Below are 11,446 nucleotides of genomic sequence, written 5' to 3' on the forward strand. Positions count from 1 at the left end.
ATGGTCACAAACTGAAAGGGGGTCGATGCAGACAACGCAGGCGGCCCCTGACTCAGTCACGCGTGTCTGTCTGGTCATATTCATGACCTCGTCCCAAAACCTGATACAGCCTTCTCTTAGAATTGCCACATCCAACTGGCAGTAACGTTTCAACTCTCTCTGTAAGTTAAACACACTTCCCCTACATTCTTTATACCAAACCAAAAACTCGGCTTTCTCGCACGGCAGCTTGTAGTTAACGCCGTAAAGTTCTGAAGTGTTCATCAAGTGTGGAAAATGACCCTTACACCCGGGGAACCCCATGGCGGCCGGCAGTTTGCTTAATTTCATAGGCAGAAAGTTTAAAGAATCGATAAATCTGATGTTCAGACCTTTTACGGTCATACACATTATCTTCCCACCCTGATTAATTAGTTCAACGTCCATCTTTTCAGCTAACAACTGTCTGATCACTAGGTAATTGTCATATCCCTTGCCATTGTGCGATATGAACGTATGGTTTTTGAAACGTCTATCGATAAATTTACACACAAAATCCTTTAGACAAGTTTCACCATAAAATTTTTAGCTTCGTTTATTGTTAATATGAAGGGCGTGGACTTAATTTGGTATGTGTGTCCCCGTTTCTTGCATGCATTCAAAGTCGAAAAAAATGTACTTGTTTGAAATTTTGGGGTTGTCCAAAGGCGGTATGTAGCACAAATGTGTGTCAGGGGTGTCGATCATGTTGTTACAACGTGAGCACAGTTTCTCTTTACATTTGTGACTTGCGAGGTTATAAACCCCACATTTCTCACAAAAGACCCTGCGCTCACACTTACTCACACCCGTCGCCGCATTCCGCAAGTGTCTCGCCAAACACTGAGAGCTACGACAAAAGACCTTACAGGCCGGGCAATTCTGAATTTCTGCATCAATTTCACAACACTGGGGATCTAAACAGGTTTTACAAGCTTTAACACAGGCGTGTGCGTTCTTGTGGCTATACGCCGCATGGCAGTTAGTGCAAAAATAAGCCGCCCCCAAAAAAGCTTTAATATTTAAAACCCCATAAAAATGCTCTTCATGCAGTAGAACAAAAAGTATTTTAGAATTTGGCGGTGTGGGCCCCATTGTAAAATATTTCCAATCACCCTGGTCGTGGTACAAAATTTTAATGACCACCTTTAAATGTTTTTCAAAAGCGGTAATGTCTGACAAACGAATTTTCCGATTCTCTGCAAAACCCAACTCTTTGTGCATTCATTTAGCGCCCTGTAACATTTCCCCATCAGTACAACCCTCATTCAACAAACCGTACACACACCCGGCGAAACACAGATTACCGCCCGTGTAATGTAAGTCGATAAGGTGCGCTTTTTTCTGCGCAATTACCCGGCTGTACAGAACGGATTTAAATCTTCGGCGGGCACCCCCCTGCATATTCCTAACTATCGTCACCACTAAGCGGAGGCTGTCATCGGTGAGAACCTCTGTGTGGCTCTGTAAGAGGTCCGAGATGTGGCTTACAAAATCGGCAGCATTTAATTCTCCGGGGTGTCTCCTGCATGAGAACAAGGGTTTGTTAAAACCACCCGCAGTCAAACGCAGCTGTACAAAATCATTCGCCCCGATGTTTGGAGAAAGTTCATCCAATATTCTCTGGACTGCACCATGCACAGCGTCTATAGCCTGTACATACGAGGTTATTCTATCGAGATTAACAAAACGAAATTCTTCATGGTGCTCTGTTGTTATTATAAGACCTGTTATAACTACGTATACGCTCCAGGAAAACTAAGGGGTCTCTATTCGCCCCTGCACCGCCACCAACCTGATTCAGATCGTTCAGTACAACCGGTTCTCGGTTACCGACTTCCTGTTCTGCTACAACAACCTCGGGCCTTAAGTTATTTTCTACCACGGCATTCTCATTACGTGGTTCGGGCGGCCCTTGGGAAACCTGATGCCTCTCTCTGAATCTTTGACGACGCAACAAACATGCTTTTGCCAGTTTAATTCTTTTATTTATGTACAAACGCTTGCTGTTGGCAAGCGCTCGGTCTTTTAAGCACTTTTTAGACCGCATGTTTAGTCATTTATCACCGGGGATTTGCACCAATGAAGCATGAAATATCATCATCATGGTCTGAAATCCTGAGTTTAGAGCGGCATCTTCTGTAGAAATTATATCTAAGAGGTTAGCGGTGAAAACCTGGATCTGTTTTGGAAACAAGGTCTGTACACTGGCTAAAACCGCTCTTAGACGCTCTAAAGCTCGTTTTTTGGACACCTCATTAGTGATCGCCGTTGATAGTGACTGTGTAATACCGCGCACTGAATCTAGCACATCACCCAACACCAAGTCTTTAGGCGCGTTATTATTTCGCTCCGAAGGCTTGACACGTCTGGCTTTGGTCAGCGTCTTAACAGCCGTCTCCGATGCAGTCACCACCTTAGGGTCCGACGTTTCCGCCACATTTGTTTCGCCACGCGTCGATACAGCTGCTGTGTGGAAAAATAAGACTTTTTATTACCACGCCAATGCTCCACATCTCAAAATCTGAAAACTACACTGTGATAAAAATAAAAGACTTTTCAACACAACAATCAATGAAATCTAAACTGTCAAAGTCAGAAAACTACGATAACTATGATAAAAACGCCACACATGTGGCGCATCCTTACACAAAGGGCTGCGGGTGAATGGAACAAGTTACCCGGACATATTGTTACACCGGTTTCCTTGACGGCTGTGGTGGCGCTACTGGGTCAAGCGGCGTGGTTAACGGCCTGTAGACCCTCGCACAGACCAGTCGCTTTAAACTTTAAAAGCTAAGCAGTTTTAAAATAAGGTTTTTTAACACTCCCAAACAGAAAACTACGCGAAGTAGGATCTTTCAGCGAATTAACATCCTAACAAAAGAAGTAACGTTTACCGTAAGTGGATCATAACACATCTTGACCACGCTTAAATTATATTAACCTTTGCTTGTTGATTTCAGACGTTTTGAGCTCGTTGCCCCAGTTAACTTGTTGGCTCGTCACAGTTTATTTTTTGAAGGTCCGGGGTCTGAACGGAGTGGGAAAATACCATTAGTGAAAAAATTGAAAAACGGTGGGGATTTTTATTATAGACACGTTTAAATGGCCATGCTAAAAGAATGTTTTATATAATACCGACCTCTTCTCTCAGGCGATCTGATAATATCCCCCGCACCGTCTGGTATGACGTGAACATCTGCATGTGTCTCCACAAAGTTTTGGGTTGGTAATGCAAACCCCAAACGAGGTTTTTTAAATGTGTAGCGACTTGTCCCTTCGCCCGCGTCTGCGGAATAGACACATACGAGTTTTGGTGTGGAGTATATACCCCTGTGTCTTTAAGACTCACATGGTCGTAAAGCGTTATTCAAAACATTGTCGTAATTACTCACCAGTGTTGTGCTGCGCCGTAACTGGTCTTTTTACAGCTGTGTTTTTCGGGGCTAATGGAAATGAATGGATACACACAGTCACGACCACATTACGGCACAACTCCCCGGTAATTCCATTATAATCATTCAATATTGCCTAGTATACAAATATTATACAACGTTTTGTAACTATAGCTAACACGAGACATGCACCGTGACGTTGTAATTGTCTCACAATAAGCCAGATATACATACCGCTGAAATTCGTGGAATCCTCGTCTTCGTCTATCAAGTCGAACAGTGTTAAGTCTGTAAATAGACTATCTTCAGACTGTTGTAATTGATCAGCGTGATCCATTCTGACGAGTTAGGCGATAACGTGAGACTGTAGGAATTGGAATCCAGCCAAAACTTCGCCTGTTAAACCGCTGGTACTTATACTCAATCCGATAAACATTATCTTCTAAGAAACACACATGGCCCCCCCATAAAACCATTAATCTTAGGTATCGTTGGGGGTGCACGTACTGGTCTGTAGAAATTATTTTAAGAAACATTTTAGAAAACGTTTTAGATCGATATAATATTAAAATCTATATTATTTTAAGACATACAACGGTGTCTAAATTTCATAGCTGTTAAAACATGGCGAAAATGTGCCACGGTGTCTTTGTTTGATTCACCACCAGAGCGCTAAGAATATTATCAAGCAAAATGTTTTTTATTAACGCTATAAGAAAATGTATCTGTTCTTTATAGGGACGTGTTCACAAAAAAAAGCTTGACGTTTTGAGGTTTTATTTTTTCGCGCTGCGCTGTTAAGAACATTTTTGCCTGAAATACATGTGGTGCTTGTAAATTAGAAAACTTTATGTGAATTTAAAATGTTTGTAAACTTTCCCTGGGTTCCCCCCCACTCTGCATTCCAGAGCCTTTAACTAATCCCCCACACACACTGCTCCAATAACATCACAAATGATCTCTACTGGGAAACAATTTTAAAACTTTAGGACCAATCCGTTAAAGTATGAAGAACAACACCCCATCATTTGTTGCCTGTTAATACCTTAAAGACTTTTATGCTTGCGCTGTGTGGAAATTTATCTCAAACTTTCGATAAAGCTGTCGCGAATGTGTTATTAAAAATAAACTGTGTCTTATTACGTTATTTTAAAAACTTTAAGACCAACCCCGCGTGTTTAAAATTTATTTTCTGGTGAAACACATCATTTGTGTTTGCGTTGTGTGTTAATACTTTAAAACTTATAAACTGATATGTGAATACTTTTCGCTCTCGATAAATCAGGGGGGTCATCACAACCAATTGAAAAATGTCTTGTGTTATGTAGGCGTGTTACACCATTGGCACATATTCTTAAACGCTCCGGCCTGACAGGGCCGCAGTGCGTGCTTGGAGCTGTCAGACACCGCGGAGCTGCTGAGATGGCTTCTTTGTGTGGAGAAACAACGGGGTCCGCTACTCTACAAAGTGAAGAGGTAGGCGGCTAAAATATTTTTTTCTGATCGTGGAATTGTTGTATCGGTGCTTAGCGTATGTCATTTTAATACTTGGTCTTCTTTTTAGCAAAACCCGACCCCACCCTCTGCGCCCTGTGTGAGTTCAGCTGGGGTACCAGATGTTGAAGAACAGCCGGGTGCTAGCGATGATACCACGCTACAAATGGTAAATATTAACGAAAAACCTTAGCTCAAAAGTGCGTTAAATGCTCGATATTTTAGGTACAAAGCATGTCTATTTTGTTAAGCCTTCCTTTTCTTTTTCCTTTAATAGAATAAAGAGGATGTGGACGGGTCAATCTTCAGCCTACCGACACAAGTGAATGTCTCGTGTCTATGCTTGTGTGTTCGCCCAAATGTTAATAAAGCTGATGCCCATGTCCCTAATGAGCCCGATGTTATGCCCCAGATTGTGAAAGCAGTAGTTTATTGCATCTTCAAACACTGTTTAAAGGGGGTCCTGGTTGATGACTGCCCGGCCTGTTTGATTGACCATCCCGGGCAGCGGGGTCACACATGGCTGTCTGGCGGCTACGCAGATGGGTGTGAAGACGTGACGTTTGCCACTTTAGAAATGTATAAGTCTCTCAGTTTAGCCCGAATTTTATCGGCTGTTCTGTACACCGCCCGGTGTCTGGGTTCGTACACCATTACAAATGACACTGAGCGGGGCATAAAACAGTTGCTAAAAAATATAATTGAGGACCGCTCCTCATACGAGCATGTACACGCCACCCTTGAACAGCTGGATGAAAAATTAGTAGACGTGACTTTTGATGAGTTGCAAAAGAAACACTATTCTTATTTTTACAGACGCAAAAAAAAAGATCTATGTAAAATGTGAATACAGATTTCATTCTGTTTTACAGACCCGGGTGTGCCATCGTCCGAAGAATGAAGAATTTCGAATGTATACGTCTGAATTCTTACTAAGAGTGCTTCTCTCTACAAAGCTTGATATGCAAAACAAAGAGTCGAATGCTAATGTCCTTAAATTTGTTAAAGAGATAGATGTGTATGTCGAGAACTTGAGTGAAATTATTGCAGATCTGATGTTTTCAGATCAGAAAAGGAAGCCTGGGGTGTTCTACAGTGTGTATTCCAAAATACAGCGTGTTTTGCACAGAACCTGTGGTAACACCATCCCGCTGATTACGCAGGCAAATTTTTTTGCCCTGCTAGATCTGATCGCCCAGTGTGGTTCGCATGGCTTTAGACACGGGGAGCGGAAGGGGGTTATGAATGCTTTTTCAGATGCCGCAAAGTTTCTCAGCAATGTGGGGGGGGTGGTTACGCGTACCGAACTAATTTTCCGCACCAACATTTAATTGTTGAATGCAAACAGGAGCCGGAAATGCATGTGTGCTGCGTTGTTTCAGTGTTTGAAAACCCCTGTTGAAATAAAGCGGTTCACATTTCACATACTTGCAAACTGGAGTCTGTAACTTGTGTAAAAAGTGCTGCTGCGTTGTTTCAGTGTTTGAAAACCCACTGTTGAAATAAAGCGGTTCACATTTCACATACTTGCAAACTGGAGTCTGTAACTTGTGTAAAAAGTGCTGCTGCGCTGTTTCTGTGTTTGAAAACCCACTGTTGAAATAAAGTGGTTCACATTTCACATGGTGTTTGTCCTGCGAATTCTTTCCGTGAGACTTTACGCAGTCAGTGTGTGTGTGTGTGCTTGCACCCCTGCTGCTTTTGAGACACGGCTTGTGCAGCGTATAAGCAGCCTGGCCGGACAACCACTCGACCACCCGGCCGCGGCTGGCGCCGCTCACACCCCGGGATCTCGCGGCCCGCAACAGACTCCCCGCGCCGCCGTAACTACCCAATTTCCTAGGGTTATAATAGAGCGCACTCAACCCCGCGGCAGACATGGTCCCCTTCCAAACCAATACACACTTGCACACACCTAAAGCGAGGGATGCGCCGTCTTGGGGCTTTGGGACCCTGAGGCGCCGGACCGACCGGCCGGGGGGGGGGAGGCGGGGGTTCCGACCCACACCATTGGCTCCAGAGGGGGCGGGACATGCACAAATAACAACACGCCATTGGATGGCAAGGGGGCGGGACAACCAAACACCGCGGACGACCATTGGCTGGAAAAGGGGGGCGTGGTACCTGTCAAAAGTTTGACGAAAGGTGTCGCTTTATACTACTGATACACCTCTTGACATATTGGGGATGCAGATGATGTCTGAATTTGGTGTTTGATCAAGTCTGTTCTGCCAAGATCAGTTGGGCTTGTACTGAAAACATTGCATTGCATGAGAGAGCATTTACTTTTGCCTATTGTTATGGGGTCGGGGTAACTTTGTCAATATGAACATCAGGTAAATTATGAGGAACATTAAGCTCACTAACTGTGCATTCTCAACCATGGAGAAACTGCATGCAACTGCAAGGTCTCTCTCAGACTGCAAATCTGGCTCCAGAATTCACTGGCTCCAATTTCAGTGGGGCATGTGACTGAGGCTGGAACAATAATCTCATTTAGCGGGGGCACTGATACCAAGTGACAAAACTGACACATTGCAGCAAGAAGGGCTGTGAAGTAAGTAGGGGAATTGATTCATTTCTGAACACAAAGGCACCTGTGGTGGTATCAATAGAAGCACCATGTATCCTTAAAAAAGTCCCATCCAAGTAAAGCATCTTGACTAGAGTCCCGAACAACATATACTCTATATATAGAGTTTGTGAGCAAATGCAAAACAGTTAATGACCCTAAAATATCAAGTTGCTCACCTGTGAGTGTATGTGCTATTTGAAAATGCTTCGTCAAAGGACAATGTTTTAGCCCTGGAATGTGCTGTTGTAAGTTTTCACTAATTAGTGACAAATCAGAGGCTGTATCCAGGAAAATGCTTACTTCCTGATCCTCTATGAATCCCCTTACGTAAGGTGTCCATGCTGCATACTCCAATGGCAGGGATTACATTGACTTGTGGGCCACTGGCAATGAAGCTGAAGACTGGCCCCAATCTCCAGCTACCAATTGTTTTCCTGCCTTTGGGCCCCTGTGAAATGTACAGTACGTGACGCACACGTGCTGATGTTGGACTGGGAGAACAATGTCTGGAGTGCTCTTTACCTCTGTAGCTGTTGCTTTCACTTCTGGAACTTGGGCTGGTTGGGTCATCTGAATGATACCTGAGGCTGAGGCAATGCAGACCCCTATTCCTAGCTGTCAGACCTCCCACGCTGACAAGGGCTGCACCTTGTATGGCCTGACACATGACAGTCCCAGCATACAGGCTCATCATAGCCGTGTTGTCACAGGTATGACCTGGCACCAGGACTGGGGCTGCGAAAAGGTCGACTATGACTGATCCAGCTGCATGAAGGAGATCTGCCTCTGCTGTAGAACTGACGAGCAGTATAATCTGTTTGATGTCAACAGTTACAGCAAGGACTGCAGTGACTATCCCAGGGCCCCTCTGGGAACTGTGGTCTTCTATGTGTAGCAGATGAAGACTGGACCTCTGGGGAATAAGAAAAGGTACATGGCTGGGTGTGAGTCAGTGATGTTACAGCTAACTGCAATCTGTCCACTTTAAGTGTAAGTTTATCTAGCTGCTGGCTTGCCATCACTGGTGTTAGACAGCTATGGACTGGGGTGGAGAGAGCAGGCAGTGGAGTAGTCATTGGCACTGTAGTTGGGAAGATGCCATGGAATGTCTTTCACACTGGCTAACTACCTTAAGAGCTTTGTCAACAGTGGTGACACCAAACCTATACAATTTTGCTAACTCAAGGTCAAGTCCAGCAATGAAAATGCCTCAGGATTTCTCCTGTAATGGAAGTTTGCCCATAATTTGGGAAAGCTTGCAATACAAGGTGATGCAACTCTGCTGCATACACCTCCAAAGGTTCATTAGGCTGATGCGGTTGTGCATTCAGATATGTTTATATGTTTAAAAAGTTCCTGAGTTCCTGTTTTGTCCAAAAACTGATTGCATGCGCTTGCAATTGTCATCATAGTCACATTTCACTGTATCTGGGAGATTGTTCCAGTAACTAAATGCAGAACGTGCCAATCTGAATGGAAGAATTTTGCCAAGTTGTCTTTTATCCATACCTGAAGTCTCATAGCATACTTGAAAACATCTAGCCCCCTGTGAAAAACTATCGGTACCTTCGCCAGTGACATCCGGCAGCAAAACAGCTTAAAAGTGCATTACAGTGGAGAATGTGTCATCATCAGACATGGCTGTAGATGTACTCAAGTTCAAAACTAGGACTTTCCCTTTACCAATTCACTCCAAGAATCTTCATAAATGTTATACTGCTTTCAACTGGACACAATAAAATCTATATGCAATCTACAATCCAGAATAACTGCGTCACAAAGCAAAAAAATATATAGTCAGAGATGGCACTATTAAGAGTTCTAAACTTGAAAATTTCATTAAGAGTTTTGATAAGCACGACCGGGATAAGAAAAAAAATATGGCAAACATCTAACAAATTGCAGTACGTTTAATTTCAAGGTAATATTAGGAAATATATACATAAAGTTATAAAAATAATCTGCCAGATAATGATGCTTATCATACTGAATACATGAAATGCCAAATCAGTGTAGTAAACTCACGATATAGTCCCTTTGTGAATAGTGAATCATCCTAATGAAATGTTCAAATGGCAAGATTAACACAGTGCTGAAGTTTTCTCCGTGAAGAAAAAAAACGTTGCTGCAACCAAATACATGTAAAATACTGGGTTCGGTTTATGGTTTTAGGCATTCATATGAAGGAAAATAGAGCTTTCACTGGCTGGTTGTCAAACTTTATCCCTCTGAAAAAAAAACTAGCATACAAAAAAAGAAGAAGAATAATGGACACAGCACAGGCCTGTGTTCTCTCCTCAGCCGTCCATACCACAGAATCCCCTGGGTCAGAGAACTTCTCTCACACTAAACAAATTACCACATACAAAATACTGAATATGTTAACCCAAATATGTCTCATAAGGAGCAAAAGGTGATAAATTAATAGTAAAACAGCGCCATATAAACGGCTGACCCTGCGCTCTGACCCCAAGCTCCCTGTCTGTGTGCCTGTGTGTCTCATGGAGATCAAGCTGGGGTATGCACAAAGACAAATTCCTAATGCAAGAAATTGTATATGGCTAATAAAGTGATCTTATCTTATCTTACTCCTCTCAGTAAGTTACAGCAGACCTTTCCTCAAATCTAGCTTCTGCCTCTATGGCTTCCAACAGAGAGTTACATTTTCATCATAACTAGAGATCAAGAAGGGAGCTTCCTACCTTCAGAGCAAATCCAATTTAGAGAGCTAACCTTTGCTCCTTCCTTCCTGGTCTTTCCTTACAATATTGGAGCCATCCTGCTCCTCAGAAATTGCTTGTGGTATACAAACATTAATGTGTCTAACCTGTTATAACTTTCGGACAAGTGTTAAAGTTCTAACCAGAAGACTTAGCCAGAGACTAAAGTAGCTGGGCTCTTTCACGATAGATGTTAATTTGTTATTTATAAACTGCTAATGAGTGTTAGCTGCAGAAGGGCATTGTGCTGCTCGTAAGTGCAAATGTGTTCACTTAACCCAAATGCTCATATTTTTCTCAATTGCTCTACTAACCTTTTAATCAATTAAGTCTTTATGTAGCCCCCTGGATACCACAAGTATGCAACTGTCTCTCCCAGTGACAGCTGCCCGGTTAAAGATACCAAAGAAACTTGAGAAAGCTTGAGTAAATGTATGAAGAAAAATGGGCTACAATACACACCAGGCTGGTGTGCACAATTGGTAGTAATATAAAAAGACATCAACCAAAGGAGCTTTAATTTTTCAATATATTTCAGTTTTTTTCTTTAGGTTGTGCTAACATTTACTGCAAACATATTTTAGACTTTGAAGTCTTTAGTTTAAGCTTTCAGGTCTTGAACAAAAAACATATTAAGTTCAAAATATATTGTATGCATCATGAAAATGGGATCCCATAGAAAACATCTGAATACTTTTGCAAGGCACTGTTTATATAAGTAATTACATATGCAAACACCCCAGGGGGATCCAAAAGCACAATGCAACTCTTGGGCAGTTTAATTAAAGCACCCTCAAAGCAAAAACACATTTTTTACAACTATAATATAAAAGCTCCATTAGTTCAGTCAATTACTCTGTTAATTGGCCTGTGGGTAAGAGAGCTCCCTCATGGATAAAAGCTGCAAATTTTTGGCAATTCAGTGTTTTTAGACACAACTGTATTATGGATTTTTTTATGCTGGAAACAACAAAACGGCAGCATACAAATCAGAAGCCTTTTCATGTATGAGCACCACAAAGAGCTGCAACAGAGGGCAAGCAAAAGGTATGACAAGAAGACCTCAGCAGAAAGATATCTGGCAGCTTAGGGAATGTTCCAGCTTTGCTTCTTGGAGGGGAACTCAAAGGGAAAGGATAACTGGCACTCAGTGCTGGAAAATAGTAAAAATAAACAATTTCCTACTAAATGACAGAGAAAAGAAGAAAAGAGCTTGAATTCAGATATTCAAATAATTATAG

At 42.5% G+C, this 11,446-nt stretch overlaps 2 protein-coding genes across 3 annotated transcripts; one reads left to right on the top strand and one right to left on the bottom strand.

The window, feature by feature from the left end:
- Positions 1-1,953: 1,953 nt before the first annotated feature.
- Positions 1,954-3,941, bottom strand: LOC148653626 (uncharacterized). 2 transcript variants are annotated; one of them, XM_088648878.1, is made up of 5 exons: positions 3,651-3,941; positions 3,417-3,467; positions 3,164-3,310; positions 2,966-3,052; positions 1,954-2,484 (listed from the first exon to the last, which is right to left on the bottom strand). In XM_088648878.1, the coding sequence occupies exons 1-4, from the start codon at positions 3,751-3,753 to the stop codon at positions 3,024-3,026; spliced, it is 330 nt and encodes a 109-aa protein (XP_088505004.1). In that variant the 5' UTR covers positions 3,754-3,941; the 3' UTR covers positions 1,954-2,484; positions 2,966-3,023. The 2 variants fall into 2 exon arrangements, with proteins under 2 accessions (XP_088505004.1, XP_088505003.1); XM_088648877.1 differs by having other exon boundaries at positions 1,963-2,487.
- On the top strand, positions 3,304-6,531 carry LOC148653627 (uncharacterized). The gene is made up of 4 exons (XM_088648876.1): positions 3,304-3,523; positions 4,792-4,892; positions 4,981-5,079; positions 5,783-6,531. Exons 1-4 carry the CDS (start codon positions 3,481-3,483, stop codon positions 6,239-6,241), a joined length of 702 nt encoding a protein of 233 aa, XP_088505002.1. The 5' UTR covers positions 3,304-3,480; the 3' UTR covers positions 6,242-6,531.
- Positions 6,532-11,446: the final 4,915 nt, after the last annotated feature.

This window comes from Lepisosteus platostomus, chromosome 10, assembly GCF_059453375.1.
Source record: "Lepisosteus platostomus isolate fLepPlt1 chromosome 10, fLepPlt1.hap1, whole genome shotgun sequence".
Lineage (NCBI taxonomy): Eukaryota > Metazoa > Chordata > Actinopteri > Semionotiformes > Lepisosteidae > Lepisosteus > Lepisosteus platostomus.

Bases quoted from the DNA above. Each gene is read 5' to 3' on its own strand.
- LOC148653627 (XM_088648876.1), top strand. From the start codon at position 3,481: ATGGATACACACAGTCACGACCACATTACGGCACAACTCCCCG. The intron at 3,524-4,791 runs GTAATTCCATTA...CCGGCCTGACAG, and splicing joins CATTACGGCACAACTCCCCG to GGCCGCAGTGCGTGCTTGGA. The intron at 5,080-5,782 runs GTAAATATTAAC...TCTGTTTTACAG, and splicing joins ATGATACCACGCTACAAATG to ACCCGGGTGTGCCATCGTCC.
- LOC148653626 (XM_088648878.1), bottom strand. From the start codon at position 3,753: ATGGATCACGCTGATCAATTACAACAGTCTGAAGATAGTCTATTTACA. The intron at 3,311-3,416 runs GTGAGTAATTAC...TCTATTCCGCAG, and splicing joins TACGGCGCAGCACAACACTG to ACGCGGGCGAAGGGACAAGT. The intron at 3,053-3,163 runs GTCGGTATTATA...CACTCCGTTCAG, and splicing joins CAGATCGCCTGAGAGAAGAG to ACCCCGGACCTTCAAAAAAT.